The sequence below is a fragment of the Mytilus trossulus genome, chromosome 9 (assembly GCF_036588685.1).
Source record: "Mytilus trossulus isolate FHL-02 chromosome 9, PNRI_Mtr1.1.1.hap1, whole genome shotgun sequence".
In the NCBI taxonomy this organism is placed as follows: Eukaryota; Metazoa; Mollusca; class Bivalvia; order Mytilida; family Mytilidae; genus Mytilus; species Mytilus trossulus.
Genome location: NC_086381.1, coordinates 38,481,771 through 38,503,637, shown reverse-complemented (window position 1 = coordinate 38,503,637; position 21,867 = coordinate 38,481,771). Strand labels below are relative to the sequence as shown.

Sequence of the window (21,867 nt, the reverse complement as noted above, 5' to 3'; positions counted from 1 at the left end):
AAATATGTTACTTCTGAATTATAGGTCATAATTGTTTTTTTTTTAATAGACGACTGAATGATGCATTTTTTAGTGGTCCAGATTTTTTAAGTAATAATAAGTATGGTGACTTTCTAGGCCGTTGTGGTGCAGTTATGTAAACTTGAAATTGGTTCTAGGTCAAATCGAAATTCGGTAAAACTATAAATCAACTATTGATAAAACGGACTTTGTCTTCACAAGATTAAAAAAAATAAACTGAATTTCTTAATTTTTCAAAACTATTATTCCAATAATATTTGAGTGATTTTTCTTAAATGTTTAACCGTTTTTTATAGTGTTCGATATCATTGATTTTAAATTTGTACGTCGTTGTTTAAATAAACGGAGTTGTTTTGGTAGTCAACTAGGTTCTGTCCTTGTCAGATAGACGTTTATAAAATACTTGATTTCTAACTAGGTTGTAAGAAACTTTTTAACATTGAACAAGGTTAAAGTTCACTTTTCATCATCTCAAAAACAAACTGTTGAGGCTGCAGCTTTGCTCTATCTAAAAACAATGGCCAGTTTTACAGAGGTATGTTAAAAACATTGTAAAGTAGAAATATGAAAAGTACAGGAATTGACAGCAAATTTAATTTGAAAACAGAACGACTAAATGTTTTTTGTATGAGCTTCATCCTTGAGTCTCGAGATATCATTCCGGTCAGAATGTAGAACTTCGGCTTGTTTCACAGTTCATAATATAGAACTAAGGTTTGTTTCACAGTTCAGAATGATAGTAACTAATTTATCAATTGCACATCGATAAACAATAAAGATTGAATAATGACATTTTCTGTTTCCCGAGTTATGCCAATTTTTTTGGAAATCTCTAAAATTGACGTCTGTGGGCCCATGCACACATCATTGTCTTGTCCGAGATTACTCTATCGTCCAATGACTGTTTTGCCTGACAATCTGGGGCCAAGGCATTGGACGTCAGAGCTCTCTCATATTAAAAAGTGGATCTTTGCCCATTCTAAATAGATGCGCTGGTTTGTCGCTTCTGGTGCCATGTATGGCCTCAGAATTATTTAAATGAGGTATCAATTTGTTCATTTTTCATTTATCTCTTCATTTATGTAAGTTTCACCTACCTGCCACACTTTATTTTTTCATATTTAGAATTTTAGATAGTTTTCACAGTGACCCATCGATTCAGACATTTTTACTTATATTTTCAATTGCAAATTAAATGGATGTCAAGTTACAACATTGTACAAGAGATTTTGCGACCTGGAGACTCAAATATGCAAATACTTATACTTCTCTCACCTCCTTTATAGGGGATCGATATTACACATTTGGTCACCAACCACGATTTTTCACCTCCTTTATAGGAGATCAGTATTAAGCATTTAGTGCCAACCATGATAACATTCAGAAGCTCTCAGATATTTACATTGCTGGCACCGTAAATGAGCAAGGTGTTAGATTATATATATTCATATTGACCTAGGGTCATGTGCATTTGTACATCATTTCCCATAGTCCATTGTGTCTTACTTTTTTCATGTGATAACATGACAACCTTTCAAAATGAAAGTTAAAATGCAAGAATCGGTTGGTCACAGTGAAAACTGTCTAAATACATATATGAGAAAATAAAGGGTGGCAGGTAGGTGTAACTTACACATAAATGAAGAGATAAATGAAAAATGAACAAATTGATACCCGATTAATATACAGTAATTCCAAGACTGTTCATTGGCACCAGAAGCAACGAAGCAGCACATCTTTTTGGATGATCAAATATCCACTTTTTGATAAAGGACGAGCTCTGATGTCCCGCAGCCCCAGCTTGTCTGGCAAAACAGTCGTTGGACGTCAGAGTAATCTTGGACTAGTCATCATTGTCCTGCTTTTATAAGTTATATGGTTCGCTATTGACCCCTACGGATCCATAGAGGATTTTATTCACCCTCTATGGATCTGTAGGGGGTCAGAAGTAAACAGTTAAACAAATTTATCGCAGACTGGACTTTTTCTGCTGCGTTTTGTTGAAAAATAAACAACAACATTAAAAGATGCGTCATGAACCCCCTATGAAATTTAATGAACTCTACGATCTTATAGGGGGTCACCATGAGATAGCGTTTAACCAATCACAACATGATAATTTACCTGAGGTGTGATAATGATATATGTATTTATTCATCAGATCATATGTTTTTGTCGAGCCTGCAACTTTTGTTGCAGAAAGCTCGCCATAGGGAGAGTGATCTGGCGGCGACTACAGCGGCCGCGGCAGCGGTGTTAGCTCACTTCTTAAAAACTTTATATTTTAGAAGGTAGATGACCTGGATGCTTCATACTTTGTATATAGATGCCTCATGTTACGAACTTTCCGTCAGTCACATGTCCAATGTCCTTGACCTCATTTTCATGGTTCAGTGACTACTTGAAAAAAAAGTTAAGATTTTTTGTAATGTTAAATTCTCTCTTATTATAAGTAATTGGATAACTATATTTGGTATGTGCGTACCTTGCAAGGTCCTTATGTCTGTCAGACAGTTTTCACTTGACCTCAACCTGATTTCATGGATCAGTGAACAAGGTTAAGTTTTCATGGTCAAGTCCATATCTCAGATACTTTAAGCAATAGGTCTAGTATATTCGGTGAATGGAAGGACTGTAAGGTGTACATGTCCAACTGGCAGGTGTCATCTGACCTTGACCTCATTGACTGTATTTTCACGGTCCATTGCTAAGTTTTAAGTGTTTGTGTTTTGGTCTGTTTTTCTTTATTTATAAGCAATAAGTCAACTATAACTGTTGTATTGAAGAATTGTTAGCTGTACATGTCTGCCTGGCATGGTTCATCTGACCTTGACCTCATTTTCATGGTTCATTGATCGATGTTTCATTTTCTTGGTTAATGTTGAGTTTATGTGACAGTTGTAATAAAGCTTTATATTCAGGTCTATCAAGATAGTATCAAGGATTAGTAAAGAAGGCGAGACATTTCAGTGTGTGCACTCTTGTTGTACCTTATACAATGTTATATGAATTTGTACTACATGTACTCAGCATGCTTTTTCAATGGAAAATGAGACGTCTCAATGAATTTGTAATTGTACAAAAATCTATGAGACAAGGAAAAATTGGAGGATATACATGTACCATACGGTTCCCTGATTGTGGCAGGATCCACCTACCACCTGATTGGCTTCTGAACAATGCTGAAGGCTAATGATGCATATATTCCTATTACATTTTGTACTTATCATTATAGTTTTCAGTTAACTGTTATACAATTTTGCAGATAATTGTTCAGTCTGGGATCCGAAATTCCAGATACCTGTGATTGGTACAGCATCATTGATACAAATTGTTTGCTGAAATAAGTATGCTTCCACTAGCATGACTAGTGTTCCTAGAGAGGTCTCCCATGAAATATTGTCCATCAGACAAAATTTATATAATAAAAATCATCATGAAATACATGTACTTAGAACATGTATAGTGCCCAATGGTGTCCTTGTCCATGTTGTCCATGAAATATTGTCAGCTCGTATAAAGAGTCCTTTGATTAATATTTCAATATAAGCATATAAGACACTGTTCATGACAATATTTTACAGTGAAATTCTGTCCATGACAATATTTTACAGTGAAATTCTGTCCATGACAATATTTAACTGTGAAAATGTGTCCTGAATGGGCAAGTTTTTGTGTTGTTTTTTTCTTTTCTTCTTAAACTATATATAAATGCATTAATATTGATATAAGCAATACACATGATAAGTCAGCTATATTTGTTGTATGGAAATATTTTATGGTCATGATAATGTACACATACATCATGTACATGTACATGTCAGTGAAAGTCAGGTCTCACAAGTTTTATTTGACCTTACCCTTTTCAATGCTTTTAATTTTAATTTTTCATTGCTCAATATTTAATTTTTGTGTATGGTCTGCATTTCTTAAACTTTAAGCAATATATATAGGTCAACCAAATTGTTGGAATGATTGTAAGGTGTATACATGCATGTGTAATACATGCATCTTCTGATCTTGACTTCTTTTCCATGGTTCATTGGATAATGCTATTAGCAATGATTAGTTTTCATTCATGATTGAGTTTGTTTCTTAGAAACTATAAGCAATAGGATAACTTTATTTGGTGTATTGTCTATTGAATGATTGTAAGGTGTACATGTATTTCCCATTTGGTTTATCTGACCTTAGCCTCATTTTCTTGGAACATGTTAAGTTTCTGTGATACTTGTACAATGTTGTATGTTAGAATGAAATTTTCATAGATATAACCTCCCATTATTATTAACCATCATGAATGATCATGTTAACAAGAAACATGATCTGTACATGTGGTCCAAGGACAGAGTTATTGTCCTTTGGTTTTCGTTGTCTATATACATGTTTTGTAGTCCCTAGTGTGAACAGTGTAAAACTCTGATTTTTAATGTGATACACTTTCTCAATTTATTTCTTGATATTTAATGCATGAAATATTAACAAGGGGGATGAAATTACATGTTAAAAAATTTGGGTGCTGAATCTTTATGTTAAGTAGTGATTTGGTCCAGTTCAAAAAGGTAAAATTTTATTACGTCTGAAGCTGTCAAACACATGTACATAATTGTCAATATTTTGAGTTAGAGCTGGTAGAAGTTTCTGTAATTTTGAAATTATTTGTCCGACTAGTAGTACATGTAGTACAGTACACTGTTAATATCTTATTGAGATCAGGTGCAATTTTCTTATTTTGAATTTATTGTATAAACGAAATGCACTATGAAATAACTGTGTTCTCAGGCCATGTACATGTATACATGTATGGACAAAATATGGAAATTTTTCCTTCTCTCCCTTGACAATTTTTCATACTAAGATAGGGACAAAATTTCATGATACAAAGTCATGAAATATTGGATGACATTATTTCATAGGATAATATTTTGCTTAACACAAGTACCAGAATAAAATGGCTGCATATAGACATGAGGAATAGTTCTAATATTTCCTTCAGCTTTCAAAAAGGGTAGATAATTTTGTTCCTCTGAGTCTCAAAGAACACTCAAGATTATTTATGTGACAAAGGTCTTGATAGTTTTCCTTATTCTGTGTTTGTAGCTTGTGAATGGAATGAAGACTGCCTTCAGGAGTGGGAAAACTAAATCCTATGAATGGAGAAGACAACAATTAGAGGGAGTTCTCAAACTGATGGATGAAAATAGAGAGGAAATTACAGATGCATTAAAGAAAGATTTACACAAGGTAAATAGGACTTGTACCATTTCATCATGACGAGAAAAAGGGACTTTATATATAAAGTATATCATTATGGTTATGAAACCTGCTTTGTATATTCATTTGACATTAACTTGACCATGTTGACCTACATGCTAAAACAAGATTTTTTAACTTGCTAGATTAATGGTGGTCCACTGAAAGACATGGTCACATTGTTCGGCCTCCATTTTTGCTCTTTCTTTAACGATTTGCATGCTTAGCAGAGAATTAGTATACATAAATTTTCTCCTCACAACAAGAAGCCTACCACATGAACAATAAACCTCTAAAGTAGTAACACAAGATTTAAGAAAATTTCTTGTAATTTTTTTTTAATTGTCCCTCATCCATAGTTTATTAATTATTATGTACACAGAAATTAAAAATAATATGTTGTACCATTTGCTATCTATGATACATTTCATATTATCAAAACATTTAATGAAATTACAGCAGTTATATATCTCAATTTTGAATCTCTAGTTTTAACAAAAAGAAATTAATGGAGAACAATGTTTGTGTACCTGGATTTTGTAATTGATTTCTTCATATTCTTGCAAGAATTTTAATGTGTATATACGTATAAACATTGGTTTTATAAGTCTACAAGGCAAGTTTCGATTGAATGAATTAAAAATCGTTTCTTATCTTAATAGTATACTGCATTTCTCATACTATGAGTTACATAAGTCATCATGAATTGTTTGAACATCATATCAAAAGTTTACAGCATAAACCTATAACTCAATTGTAGTATTGTAATACAAATGTACCCACTTTTTCATTGTATTTGTGTAATTTTGGCTGTAAAAGAAATTATGTGAAATATTAGTATAGTCATGAAAATATAAAACTATGTGGTATATTTTAAATGGTATAAATTTGTCATGGTATCAGGTTTAAATGCTGAACATGAAATTTAATACTCATAACAATAAGTTGGTTAAAATTCAGTATTGAACTGACCTAATTTCTTATCCCAGGCATAGATTACCTTAACCGTATTTGCCCCAACTTTTTGGCATTTTGGATCCTCAATATGCTCTTCAACTATTTACTTTTTTGGCTTTACAAATATTTTGATATGAGCGTCACTGATGAGTCAAATGTAGACGAAAAGTGTGTCTGGCATACTAAATTATAATCCTGGTACCTTTGATAAATATAACATGTAAATAGAAATAGTACCTGTAAATAGCTGTTCACTGTTTTCTTTTGTAGCCCAAACTTGAAGCTGTTGTGTTTGAGATTGACTTTTGTAGAAATGATTTGATTGAAACAATGAACAACTTAAAGGAATGGATGAAACCAGAAAAGGTATATATACATGTAGACATGGTAGAAGGAAGCAGATATCAGTACTGTTGAAATTCCAGTATTTTGGTTATTTCCCGGTATATTTTATGGAGATTGAGATGTACTCATGGTACTTGTGTTTAATATAGAGAATTTTTTTAGAAGGTACCAAAAACTGAATTGTTTATTTTATTTTATAAAGATCAAAGGGTTGAAGCATCAATCTGTCCATTACTAGTTTGTCTTCCAGAATTTGTTGTCTATAAAGTGTTAAACTTTTTTTTTTAGATAACTTGGCCTTTAATGCCAATCTTTTGACGTCTTGTCTTCAATTGTACTTTAAACTTTTTTTTAGATCTTCATTTAATCTGAGACTACTATACCAATTTAAACAAAACTTGAGACATCCTTTTGTTTACTTGTTGATACTAAACATGTTAAATGAGGAGTATGATTTATTTAGTTACATGATTGTAGAGAGCATTAATGGCCTTAGACTTGGAAAAATATGTACAAGTTTAGAATTTCAATGTTTGACAATGGAGTGCCCAGGGAAAGTTGGCATCAAAGATTTGTTATGACAATTCCTTTATTCATAATCTTAAATTTAAATGCACCAGGTCTGTAACAATGAAGAATGTCTTTTCATTCTGGATCTTCTACCATAATTGTGTGAAATTATTATGGTGTTGGGACTCACTGTCCTTTGTAGAGTTTTAAGTAAATTGCAAGTGTGTACACTTAAAAAAATAAAAGATGTTATTTGGGCAAACAATTTTAGGTAAAGAAGAGTTTAGCAAACTTTATGGATACTTGTTATATACAGAAAGAGCCATTTGGTGTGGCTTTGGTGATTGGTGCATGGAATTATCCTATACAACTAACTATCATGCCAATGGTTGGTGCTATTGCTGCAGGTACTAATGTTAATACCATTTAAGATGATTTTGTAGGTTAAAAAGTCACTATTGAATTTGATGGACACAGCTTATATAAAGAAAGAACCATACGGTGTAGCCCTTGTGATAGGGGCATGGAATTATCCCATACAGCTTACCATTATGCCATTATTTGGGGCTCTAGCAGCAGGTAAAGTCAAATCTTCAAGTTTATGGACAATCCAAAATATTTTGTTGTTCCTGTTACATGTACAAATGTATATCACAAGCTTATCTTTTTAATAGTGCAGTGAATGATAGAACACAATATTCTTTCTCACATTTTTGCAGCTTGCATTTGTTTTTTAAATGCCTTCCATATTCCAAACACACCTTTTTAGTGCACAATCCATTCCTGCCTCTGTAGTACATCTGTATATGTAACAGGAACAATACAACATATTGGATTATCTATTAAAATGTGTTGTAATTTATTTATATATTGGACAAAAATGTTCAAAGTAGCTTTTTATTCCAACTGAGTACTAGTTGTTTCAAAACTTTATCAATTGAACAATTTACTTGGCCAGTAAGAACAAAATTATGATTTATACTTCATTTTAGTCATTAATCTGCTGGTAGATGAAGTCCATCAGCAATATTCCCTTCTTCCCCTACTTACCATTGCCACTTACAATGACTTAAAAAACCTGAAAAACTTACATTGTGAGCAGTTTAAGGTGTTGTTTTTTGCCTCTATTTTTCCAAGTTGTAATATACTTTCGTAGATTTCTTCAGCGACATAATTTAAAGTTTTCATAACAGAATCACAATTTTTCAAAGGAAGAAAAATCAGCACATTAGTCTGATTCCACTCATACTAGCCTATAGAGCTCTAATTTGTTTAATCAATTCTTTTCAAAATAGGAGAGTTCTCCGGTAGTTGTTGTTTCAATGTGGAGATTGAAAAAGGTGTATCACATGGAAGTTTTTTTATGCAAATGCCTAGTTTTTTTTACACGGAAAATAACATGAAAAAACAATTTAATTTTTTTAAATGTTTAGTTTAATTGACTGCCACATAAAAAAGCGAAGTAGGCTGTTATAGTTTGACCCCTATAAAAACCTACTGGAATGTGATATCATCCATGTGTTGATCTTTTATTGCAGTCCTTGTAGAACTGATCCAACGATGCATAGATTTCTGACGTTATTATATGGAGTTCTTGTGTAAAATTAAATTGTACACAGTATTGATGGTAAACTAGACTAACTAAACTCCTGCAGGTCATGTGTTTGCTATGATTTCCATCTGCCAATATTGGACATCCACCTCACACTAAGCAATACAGATTACTGTAAATTCAGAAATTATTGTAAGGGTTTTATTTTAATAATGCAAATAAAATGTAATGTGACTGAATGGGTATCTCAATAATTAGAATTTGCATTTATCAATATCATTTACATATAACTCTAAGTGTATGGAGATTTCTTTGAGATGACAGTAATGACTTCTTATTATTGTCAATTTATTTTAAAAAAAATCACTAAAATAAATGCATTCAATAATTCCTGAATTTACAGTATTTAAAAATATTTTGGACAAAAGACTAACTTATTTTTCCAAGGTATTGTATGTTCTGTTCCAGATCATCTTATGACAACATAAAAAGATATATGTGTGCACTTGGGACCTTTTGATGTTTTTTTCCTATTTTGTGTCCACTCTCACTGTGGATGGATGGAACTGAATAAATCCACCTACGCTGATGTGTAGTTGTAATGCTTACTTTTCATTTAGGTAATTGCGTTTTATTGAAGCCCTCAGAAGTATCATGGAACACAGCTCAGTTGCTGGAGAAATTGATTCCAAAATATTTGGACAATGTAAGTTGTAATCAGACATATATGATATACTGTGAATTCATTTATTTCGTGGGTAAAATTTTTCGTATCATAAAAGCTAAGTTAACTAATGCATTGATTTTTGAGTTTTATCACGTTTAAAGACATGGATCACATTTATCTCTTTTGAGAAATAAAAAAAAATGAATAACATATGAAAAACATGTGATTTGGGAACTGTTATCATGGTTATCATAGTATATGGGACAAAGAAAGACAACTCTTGTAAAAAAACCTTTGCAAAGTCAATTTATGTTTAATTTGTGGCAACTACAAATTAGTGAGTAAGTTATAAGGTGTTATTCAAATATTTACACAAAATTATATATATAGTTAAGTCTCATACTTCCCTTTGCCTTTGAAAAAATGTATTGTTTTCTCAAATACTCTCAATAAAAAAGCATAACTAAATACTAGAATTTTGTTAAACAGGACTGTGTTAAAGTTGTAAATGGAGGAGTGGCAGAAACAACAGCTTTACTGAAAGAGAGATATGACTACGTCTTCTACACTGGAAACACATTTGTAGGAAAAATTGTCATGAAAGCTGCTAGTGAATATCTAACTCCAGTCACATTAGAACTTGGAGGCAAAAGGTACGTAAATAGAATAAGAGAATTTGATATTATTGCCGAAGAGGCAACTTTCCACAAGAAACCAAATGATGTAAAAATTTCAAAAATCATAGGTCCAAGTACAACCTTCAACAGTGAACAAACTCATAACTTAAATCCTGGTATCTTTGATGAGTTTATTAACAAACACTGGGTGGATGCAACTGCTGGTGGAGATTTATTTCCCTGAGGGTATCACCAGCCCAGTAGTTAGCACTTCTATGTTGACTTGATTTATCATTGATATGTTCATAATTATAAATTAACTGTTAACAAAACTTTGAACTTTTGAAAAACTAAGGCTTTTCTACCTCAGGAATAGATTACCGTAGCTGTATTTGGCAAAACTTTAAAGATATTTTGGTCCTCAATGCTCTTGAACTTCGTCCTCTATTTGGCCTTTTAAACATTTTTGATTGGAGCCTCACTGATGGATCTTTTGTAGAAGAAACGCACATCTGGCGTAAATATAAAATTTTAATGAGTTTATTATACATGTTATATAAAAGCTCTAAAAGACTTAAAATGACAAATGTAAAACAAATTAAACATGAGAAAACAGCCTAATTTATGTTCAAAACATTAAACAAAAAACAAGTTATATATTACAACAACCAACATCCACTGAACAACAGGCTCCTCACTTGGTACAACCATACATGTATAAAATAATGGGCCAGGGTTAATTCTACTATGTTTGCTGGTGCACAACCCTCCCATAACTTTGTAAAGGGGTATAACTGCACATGTACAACATAAGAAAATACTATAAAAATCAGTTGTAAAGGGCTTAACTCATCAGACTCATACAATTCTCAAAATAAGATTACAAAATACAGCATTAAATGTATAAAGTATTCTAAGAAAATTCCGTATTCTTGGACTAAAAACCATGAACAGAAATATTTGATAAAATACCTTTACCCCATATAATCATTTTCCATTTATGCACTCTGAATAAAAACATCACTTCTAAGAATCTCCGTGTATAAATGACTATTAATGTTTTTTTCTTTTTCTTTAGTCCAGTGTATGTAGATAAAAATTGTGATTTGAAGGCAGTAGCCAACAGACTTATGTGGGGGAAAACATGTAATGCTGGACAGACATGTATAGCTCCTGATTATGTCATGTGTACAAAGGATGTTCAGGTAAGGGAAGATAACTCATGGGACATACACCATTCAGTGATGAAAATTCAGATTTGTGTTAATCAACATTTTTTTCTCTCTAATAAATGCATACATGAATTTTTTTATACTGTTTGCATAGCAATATAATATTTCCCAAAGAAAGTAACCAAAAGTTATCGTGCAATAAATTCCAATCTTGCACTAGTGCAACAAATCTTCAAAATTCGTGATGACATCAATGACAAAATCTTAGTTTCAACCAATTTTTACTTTCAAATATTATATTGCTATACAATAAAAGGGTTATTGCATGAATATTGGGGAATATTGTCCCTTGTAGAACATAGATTTCACTTGCAAACTCATGCAATATAAAATTTTACTCTTGACAATATTGCCCAATATTTATGCAATAACCAGATAACCCTATATTATCATAACATGATTGTAATAATTGCAACATTTAGTAAAAAAAGGAAATTTCAGGAAGTTTTATATTGCATGAATATTGGGGAATATTGTCCCTTGTAGAACATAGATTTCACTTGCAAACTCATACAATATAAAATTTTACTCGGGACAATATTGCCCAATATTTATACAATAACCAGATAACCCTATATTATCATAACATGATTGTAATAATTAATAAAAAAAAAACAATTATGTTTTGCAACATTTAGTAAAAAAAGGAAATTTCAGGAAATGTCTAATGGTAGAAAAAAGATTTTTTTAAGTGTTGTTTACAAAGCGAAAGAAGCATGTCATATAAGAATCATTGATTAAACATTTCTGCTAGTAATTTTTGCACAGTACTTTTTATAGACCTAAGGTAACTGAAATACTTTTATAACCATTTAAACACCATGACCACTCAAAATATTATAGCACACTTAAAAATATTTAAACATTAAAATTACATGTATTTACAACGAACAGATGTTGAAAAAGAGGATTATCAGGAAAAGACACCGTTTTTAAATGTTCATTAACATGTTAACATGGCCTTATTATTAAATTACAAAGTTTCAAGTGTTAAGGCATTATCATAATAAAAACTGTTATATTTGTAGGAACAATTAATTCAGAGCATGAAAACAACATTGGGTGAATTTTTCCCTGATGATCCTTCAAAGTCAGAAAGTTACGGCAGAATGGTCAATTCTAGACATTTCCAGTAAGTATAGCTTACACCTGATTGTTTTAGAAATATTCAACAGTTTTGGAAAGTTTATTATTATTAAACAGATTTTGACAGCTATGTTAAATATATTTAAAAGCTTTGAATACAATGGGCTGTAAACCCTTCTAAGCTGGAGAAATTTTGGTTTTGAAAGAAGCTAGCATTCTCTAATTTTTTTTCAATGTGTACTATAAAGAATTTCAGTTCAGTTAATAAATATGATTAGAAATTTAAATAATTTTTGAATAAAAACATGTTTTTTATGTCAATGTAATGGATAATGCTCCTTTTCCTATTAATATTCAATAAGTCAAAGTCACAGCAGTAATTGAAAAACTCTAATTTTGACAAAAATTTTTGTCCATGACCTTTTTGTTGGGTATATGACCTTTGGTTAAAACATGGTCAAGGTTAAAGCAGCTGTTTATAGAAATGTTGGCAAATTTCTGTTTCTTCATCATTTGACATAATTTGTTATCAGAATTTGCAGTTTCCTCTACTTAAATCATATAAAATTCGGTATTGACACAAACCATTATTTTTTTATGCTATAAATTCATAAATATCCCAACTTAGCATTTGCGGAATGCGCCTATTGTGCTTCTGTCATTTTATTCAAATTTTCAAAAATAAAATGAGATTTATTGAATTATTTTAGACGAGTAAAAAAGATGATTGACAGCAACCAAGATAGTATTGCTATTGGTGGGGATACAAATGAGAAGGATAATTATATCTCTCCAACAATATTAAAAGATATCAAGTTTACAGATGCTGCCATGAATGAAGAGGTACATGTATATTGTAAAATTGTCTTCTGTTAAGAATTTTTAAACCAAAAAGTTCATCATTGCTATCAAAATTATACAACACGCTAAGACCGAAAAACCACACTAAAAAGGTATACCCCCCTGGGTATAAGATTCTTTAAGGGCATTGGATGAACACTTAATTAAAGATGAGATGTGAAATGAGTCAACTACCCACTAGTGACATATATGTACTATCATAGTTTTCTTACACTTTCATTTAAAAAAGACAGTGTGAGGAATACCCCTTTTACATGTTTAATCCTTTAGACAGTCATATGTGCAACAGACAAACCCTTAATACACTTTGAAGTTAACAAGACATAGGAAAAGCTAGTGAGTAAGAAAATTTAAAGAACAAATCAAAGATATGATAAGTGAGTACCCATCTTAGCTTGAGGGAATACAATAAATATCATATAGCATTGTATCCTGTGTGAAAATAATACATATTAGTTAAAGACAGTTAAATTTACGTTTGGAGGCATGCTTAGACATGATATGATTATAGAAATATTGTATCTGAATTTAACCATTGAAAAGCTGATTTTTTTTAACCATAAGATGATAGAAATACTAATCAATGCATTGTTTGGTGTACTAATACCTGGAGAAAAAAAAATGTATAATAAATCTTGATCACAACACATTTCCAATAAGATAATGGCATTAATTATTTTTCAGATATTTGGGCCTGTTCTACCTATAATACCAGTAGCTAATGAAGATGATGCAATCGAACATATTGTCAGTGGGTTAGTATCATAAAATAAAACTGATTGTATTGTATATATTCCAAATTATTGTATTGTTCATATTCCAAATTATTGTATTGTATATATTAAAAATATAACATTTATTCAATTGCAATCTAATTTTGACCAGTGACTCATTTCCAAAAATTCTTGTACAATTTATAATGAAATGAAATGTATTATAATTTCCAATGAGACATCTATCAATCAGAAACCACAAATTACAAGGATGGAAACAGTTATGCATGACCATACAGATTTTAAAATTGAGAAAATGCTGTATAGCTTATAGCAAAAAGATAAATATTCCAACTTTTAGGGGTACCTGGTAATCAATAGTATGAAATGTTTTAATACATAAAATAATATGTATTATTTGCCTACTGACATACCAATATATTTGTATACCATGTTTTTATGCCACATTTTTTACCCCATTGATGGGCATTATGTTTTCTGGTCTGAACGTTTGTATGTCTCATCCTGCTTCAGGTTAAAGTTTTTGGTCAAGGTAGTTTTTGATGAAGTTGAAATCCAATCAACTTCAAACATTGTACACATGTTCCCTATGATATGATCTTTCTTATCTTTCTTATTTCAATTACACATTAGATTTGTGACCCCAAATTCAAGGTCCACTGAAAATAGAAATTGATAGAGCGAGTTCATTATCTGTGTACTATAGACACATTCTTGATTGCTATGAATTAAGGTTGTGCATTTTCTCCCCTTGTTTTACTGTATCTTTGATATTTTTACAGTGAGAAACCTCTAGCTATGTATGTCTTTTCAAATGATAACACAGTAAAAGACAAGTTTAGAAACTCTACAAGTAGTGGTGGTCTAGTTATTAATGATACCATGATGCATGCAGGAGGTTAGTAATCTTTGTTGTAATTAATATAAAAAGAGGCTTCAGGGGAGGGTGCAGGGGGCCCGTGCCCCTGTTTTGTTAGGAAAATTTTGATGATTATGTAGGAATTCACTGAAGCATGACTGGAGTGGGCCCACTCCTAAGCAGTCAATGGGTCCTCGCTTATGAAGATTTCTGGATCCGCCACTGACAAATATTATTAGATTAAGACTGGTTGAACTAAATAAGGAGAGGGCACATTGTAGTCTTAAACTTTTGTTATCCTCCCTTTTGGATTTTTTGAAAAAGGCCTTTTGAATAGGCTTTGATATTTTAGACCAATAAACCATGAATTAATCCTTTGATGACTCACTTCTTGCCAATTCATACTCATGATATGGGATACTTAGTCTGCTAATTACAAGGGCTTTTTGTCTAAGAAATGGTGAAAAATGGAACATAAAATGTATAATAAACACCAACCATTTCATTGAAATTTCACAGAAAGATTACACATATATTGAAAATGCATACCTTCTTATATGTGAACCCAGATTATTGTAAATTTTTTCTCAAATTTAGTTTGATCTGTACATTGAATCACAAAGGTTGAGGCTAAATTTATACAGTTTTGTTATAAAAGACCCTAGTTGGTAACATTGCTGATTTATTAATAATAAACTTCACATTTTGTAATAGAAACTTAAAACTAAGGGATATATACAAGTTGGCAAATGTAAATATTGGTGAAATTAATAATTCATCAGAAAACTTTGAAGTTTACGAAATTGGATTATCATATGGCAATTCAAATTATAAAACAATGTAGAAATATTTTGATTAAGTCACCTTGATATTTTAGTAATGACCTTGCCATTTGGAGGTGTTGGTAACAGTGGTATGGGAGCTTACCATGGCAAGTTGACCTTTGACACATTCAGTCATAATAGAGCTTGCTTAGAGAGAGAACTTAAAATGGAAAGTTTACAAAGGTAAGTTATTACTGTATAGCAATATTTTCACAACTTTCATGATTTTTTGGGAAATTACGTGAATATATGTAGTTGTAAATATAAAAAACCTGCCTCTTTTCTTATTAAACTACATCAAATAAATTAGAAATTCACAAAATTAACTAGCCTCGAATTGGACTAGTGAAGAGTTAAACCCAAAACAAACTAATTGTGCAAAAAGTTGGTTTACAGTATAAGATAAGTCTAGTTTTAATAACTCAAGTTAAACCTTAAAATATGGAATAGTTACATTTCACGAAAAAAATGTATAAATATATATTTATATAGTTGTGTCTATTAATTTGCTTGATTTTCTGCAGTCTTATGTGATTTTTTATCATTTCTGTAAACACAGCCTTTCCTTAAGAAGTTTTGATAATTTACTGCTTCAAAGCAATAAAAGCTGATGTTTGAAATGATCATTGGATTGTTAAATAATCTTATATGCTAGATGTTTTCGAACACATCCAATAAGTTCTCCATCACAAAGTTCTTAACCTGAGGCAGACAAAAGTAAGATTAAGGGAATGGAATTTTTTTCTGGTATTATCAGCTGATAATAGATGATAATATATATATGATATTATTCAAAATACTCAGAAAACAGAATCTAACAAATTTAAAAAAGTACAAAATGTTTTAAAAGTGATAAAAAAAGTACAAAATATATTAAAAGTGCTATTTGAACTTGCTGTCAAACAACTTCAGTTGCATTCTTACATACATTGAAGAGAAGACAAATTAAAAATGAATTACCATATAGTAGAGAATAACAAACTTGACCTTAAATCAGCTATAACCCATTCAGTTTTTTGGACAAGGGCACAGTATGAGTTTTATATTTTAATCAAAGTGACAAAAAGGATCAGAACATGATTTATATATAGCATAGATGTAATCAAGCCATGGGAGTGAGAACGTTACTACAAAATAACATTAAAATAACAAAAATACTGCACTCCAAGGAAAGCTCAAAACAGAAAGTCCCTAATCAAATGACCAAAACCAGAAGCTAAAACACATCAACGAAGGTAGAACAACTGTCATAATTCGGAGTTGGTACAGTAATATTCTTATTATGTAGAAACTTCACTTTTGAAACTATTTCATAAAATGAAAAACAAAATTATAAAAAAAAAAATGTGTAGGACTGATTTGGAATGCACACACACAATATTTCTAAATCACATTCACACAGCACTATCTAAACTTTGAGCTAGCCTGTATTGATGATTTGCTTTTCAGTATTAGATACCCACCTTACACAGAAAAAAACCTTAATGTCATTGGCTGGCTGTCAAAGAAAAGTCCCAAGAAAGGAGGATTCTTTTCCTTTCTTGGCTTCTAGGTAAATATTGCATCATTTAGAGCTGTTGTATTGTCCTTTATTTAGTATCCGTTACCCTCCATATACACAGAGGAAAATGGGAAACATTAGATGGGCCACAACGAAGAAGCTGAAGGGAAGATCGTTTATGTCCTATGTGCCATTCTTTGTGATTGGAACAATTGCTGCCTATGTAATTAAGGTAAAACAGAGAGATTTTATTGCATGACTCTTATTTAGATGTGGGCAGGTTTAATAAATATAGCTTGTTTCATTATATTCTTCAATGTAAAGCAGAAGCTTGTGGAATATTGGAATATATGTTGCTGTTTAATATATGACATTGATACTTGCAAATTCCTCCCTATTGTAACAATTTTAGATATTAAGAATGTTTGATGCTGAAATTCAAAATTAGTTATTTCCTGAAATTTTAGCTTTATTCAAGGTAGATACATTGTATATTAGGCAAAATTAACCCTGTTAGAAAAAATGCACCAAATTGCCAAAAAATAACTTCCAATCCAAGGCCAAAACTACAAACAAAACTAACGAAACCAGACTCTTAAGTGTCTACTTTTTTGGTAAACCACTTATTCAAAGGAAAAAATTGTACAATATTGATTATCTCAAATTTACAAAACATAAAGGTAGTATATAAAATTATTTCTTGACCACATTTGAAATTGAAACTTCAAAATATGCAGTGCATTTGAAAATAAATGATAATTTGGTTCAAAGTTTATGTGCTATGTATACTTTAAAGCATGCACAATGCCTAGGTGGCTCTTCAAAACTTTTTTATGCATTCCCTAGAAAAAATCCAGTAGGATTGAAAAAAAAGGGAAGAGTCAAAAATAAGTTGCAAACATTCTAAAATATCAGAGCTTTTTTAACATTAGAATGAACCCTAGATGTAGCCACAGCATAAGTCTAAGTAAGTTAAACATAAGTTTGTAGACTTGGTTTGACTTAAGCTTTATAAAAACATTTATTTATATTCAATATTCTTGGTCTTTACCTCGGAAATGGGCTTATATTCCATGTCAGTGTTTTTTTATCCCCTTATATCATACCTTTTGTGAAGTGGAAATAACAATATATTTATAATTATTTAAGTATTATTTTTTTCCTTTTTTCCCAGGGGATATGGGCTCATTTATCCCATGTTAAGGTAACCAATCAAATATTATGATAGGCTGTGATATTTTTTAGAGCATGGTATTTTCTGAATGAAGATAACACATTGTGACATTCAATACCAACATTAGTGTAGGGTAAATGCAATTGTGAAATTTTATTTTGAATTTTGATTTATTCCAAAAGTAAGACAAAATGAGAAAGTTCTCACTGCTATATTTTTAAGAGAAGGATTAACTGTTTCACATTGTATTTTACTGATTTAGTGTCTGTTTCCAACATTTGATTGTGAAGTTTTTTGAATGTCTAGATCTGGTTTCAGCATGAAAAGCTAAATTTCTATAAGAAGATTAAAAGATATTATGTATTCAAACTCTTTTTTTAAAGGTTGGATAGGTTTATCAAATTAATTTTCTATAATTTGCTTTGATGAATTAGTTACATAGCACATTTATTGAAATGTATATGAAGAACTTTAATCTTCAAATGATCTCTCTAAAACACTTGTTTTATTTTCAGGTATTTGGACTTCACAATAAATTGCCATTCTTCAATGAATAACCAAAGACTAATAACTGTTATATGGTATTTACAGGGACACATTTGTTTGTTTGAAGTAAAACATATATCTTGATGAAAGTCAGCATCATATGTTATTAAAAAAAAATATTGTGAAAATAATTGTTTGACATATAAGTAAGTTAATATCATTAATACACTTTTTGTTTTATGTATGGTTGTAAATAATGATAAGTAAAAATTCAATTATGTAAAATTGTTTGTTTCTCCTTTTACAGACTCATTCAGTGATTTTTATATTTTTTTCTTCAAGTAATAGAATAAGTTTCATCTGGGTTCCAGAAAAAAACTTACGTACCTTCTACTGTAATTCAGCGGGTATGAAAGGAGAAGCAGACATTTTTTTTTATCCATGACCTTTTGTATTGAGAATATTAGTTTATCTTGATAGCAAAAGATAAATTGTTGGTTGTCTTAAATAGCTTTAAAACTTAAGTAGTGCCATTAGTATTAATATTTAATAAGTTGACATTTTATTTTACATCTGATTATTTGTTAAACATATTATTGATAATGATTTTACATAGTAAAAAGCATATACAATTTTTATAAGGTTAAGGACAAGTCCTCAGTTACAAATCATAATATTATTGCTTTTTGTTATTATTTTCACTGTTCCATGTATAATCTTTTTGTGTTGTCATTGAAATAGTTCATTACAAAATAAGTTGACTGCATAAAAATGTTTTGAACTAGGTATGTCTTTATTGATGTTTAGATTGTGTGCTTAAAAGTACATTCCTATATCCCCATAATAGTAGGAGCTTATTAACCATAAGGTTGAATCAATTTTGTTGTTGTTTTATTATATATGGTATTTTATTTATATCTGTTGACTAATATATGATAATTGAGAATAAGTGATATTTTTTGGTGTATATATGACTAAGTTTCTGAGTTATTCTGTGAAGTAATTGCTAGTATCAAAATAACAAGTGTTTATTGATGTTCCACATATTACCAATGAATGGAAAGTCTTCATTGATTAAGAACTCACATAGAACAGACAGATATAAACCGATCCTAATTTGAAACTGACTAAATATCAGACAATCAGACACATGTTTTTGAAGTACATCGTATAATTGTATTTATATTATCATGTACATGACATTTTTTGTATAATTATTTGTATGAAAATGTTTAAGTAATAAAGAAATATTTTGCACTAAGATTCATTTATTTTATTCCAGTCCTGCAGATATTGCATTTCTAGGGTTCAAATCAATATCTAAGAGATACTTACTTCCCATGTTAATTGGATTACAAGAAACGTGATTGGGAAAGTGAAATGTGTCAAAGAGACACAACCCGATTAAAGAGCAGCACAAGGCCACAAATGGCTGTTTAAGGCAGTGAGAAAATTTCCTTCACAAAGAGGCGGCTTCAGCTCGCCCCTTAACAATAGTGTATACTAGTTCAAAGAAATGGAAGCCACACTCAACATGACAAAAACCCAACACAATACTTACAAAGGTTAAATTTCAACCCTCATTCTATACCTCTAGCCAATGTGGAATAAACAAACACAAAGTAGAATGCACAGTATAACTTAGTTTAAAGGAAGTCTGATTTAAGAATTGGTCAAGATGTACTTACCAGTCTTTACATAAATTTTACTCTGAAATGATGTCTACTAATTGGAAAAGGCAGCACATTGCCATCTACAAGTTTGTTGTTTAACCTGATATATAATTGAACACTGAATAATCTTTATGTAGGGTGAACCTTCTATAGTTAGGGCTAAAAAGGTTCAAATTTTAATTTTAAAAACACACACACTATAAACCTTTCTGCACATCATTGAATGGAAAATATTTTCTTTTTAGATTTGATGTTTTATTACTCGCCCTGTATTTGTTTTGTTATGGGTGATGTGCATCTTTTATGATACATCATATCATTGTGACAGTCTCTGTTTCATCCATTTATAACTTTTTTGGGGATGTAATTAAGTAATCATAGATTAATTGTTGAAGGTTGTACAGTGGTATACAATTGCTTACATGTTCATCATTTGATGGATAGTTAGTCCCAACAGCAAAACAACAGGCACAGGGGCATTTTCTGTAGACAATGGTGGATTAAAACTGTATGGTTTTACAGCTAGCTGAACCTCTCACTTGTATGTCAATTGCATAAAATTCTATTATATTGACAACGATTTGAGAAATAAAACCAACAGACATCATAAGAAGGGAGTTACAGAAAAAAAGTCTTACAACTAATTTTGAAATATAGCCCCTTTAATCTCCGTTGGAACAAGTTTCCCAGTGTGTGGTTATTATCATGAAATTTTTATAGTCCAAGAGAATTTTATACAGTACCAATTACCTAAACAATAAGATCTTCAAAACAGTTAAGCTGGACGAAATTGCCAAAGAGGGCGAAAGATACCAGATAGACATTCAAACTCATAGATCGAAAATAAACTGACAAAGTCAAGGATAACAAAGAAAAAAACAAACACAAAAATTATAGAACACAAAAATCAACAAAGAAAATCAAAGACTCAGCAACACAAACCCCACCAGAAACTTGGGGTGATCTCTTTTGCTTCTAAAGGGAAAGCAGATCCTGCTTCACATGTTACAAATGACCTCGATGAATTGAGTGGCTAATTATTTAACCAAAAAAGTTTCATAAATAAGCCGATTGACAAATAAACCATCAATTGACACATGATAAGAGTTGTTTCTCTTGAATAATAATATTTACAATTTTTTTTTACATTTGAAAGAAACTATAGTAGATACAGAAAAGTTGTTTTTCAATGGAATTTAATATTAACAATTCCGTTGTTTTTTTAAGTGATAAAAAATCATCAGTAAAACTAGACAGCATGGCCCTTAACAGGAGTAACTGCTTTTGAAAGACGATTTTAATTTTTTTTTATTTTGGTTGCAGACACTATGTTGGATAGAGAAAGAAATTATAAATACCGATATAAAACAATACGGAAATCATTTTGAGATAGGGTTTTGGTCTTGAAAGAAGAGTTTTACTGTTTATCTTAAAAACTTTGACATAAAGGCAGAAACTACAACAATAGCGACTATCAGGATGTGCTAATCATATGCATGCCCTTAAAAACTTGTT

The 21,867-nt window shown here is 30.8% G+C and overlaps 1 protein-coding gene across 3 annotated transcripts; it reads left to right on the top strand.

The window, feature by feature from the left end:
* Positions 1-395: 395 nt before the first annotated feature.
* On the top strand, positions 396-19,942 carry LOC134685676 (aldehyde dehydrogenase family 3 member B1-like). Of its 3 annotated transcripts, none has more exons than XM_063545639.1 (14): positions 396-556; positions 5,122-5,265; positions 6,502-6,597; positions 7,530-7,665; positions 9,259-9,344; positions 9,795-9,958; positions 11,001-11,127; positions 12,183-12,286; positions 12,951-13,083; positions 13,786-13,856; positions 14,618-14,733; positions 15,572-15,701; positions 17,116-17,251; positions 18,709-19,942. In XM_063545639.1, exons 1-14 carry the CDS (start codon positions 539-541, stop codon positions 18,748-18,750), a joined length of 1,503 nt encoding a protein of 500 aa, XP_063401709.1. In that variant the 5' UTR covers positions 396-538; the 3' UTR covers positions 18,751-19,942. The 3 variants fall into 3 exon arrangements, with proteins under 3 accessions (XP_063401709.1, XP_063401711.1, XP_063401710.1); XM_063545641.1 differs by lacking the exon at positions 17,116-17,251 and adding an exon at positions 16,968-17,070; XM_063545640.1 differs by lacking the exon at positions 7,530-7,665 and adding an exon at positions 7,358-7,493.
* The last annotated feature ends 1,925 nt before the right edge of the window (positions 19,943-21,867 follow it).

Bases quoted from the DNA above. Each gene is read 5' to 3' on its own strand.
- LOC134685676 (XM_063545639.1), top strand. The intron at 7,666-9,258 runs GTAAAGTCAAAT...CTTTTCATTTAG, and splicing joins ATTTGGGGCTCTAGCAGCAG to GTAATTGCGTTTTATTGAAG. The intron at 9,345-9,794 runs GTAAGTTGTAAT...TTTGTTAAACAG, and splicing joins TTCCAAAATATTTGGACAAT to GACTGTGTTAAAGTTGTAAA.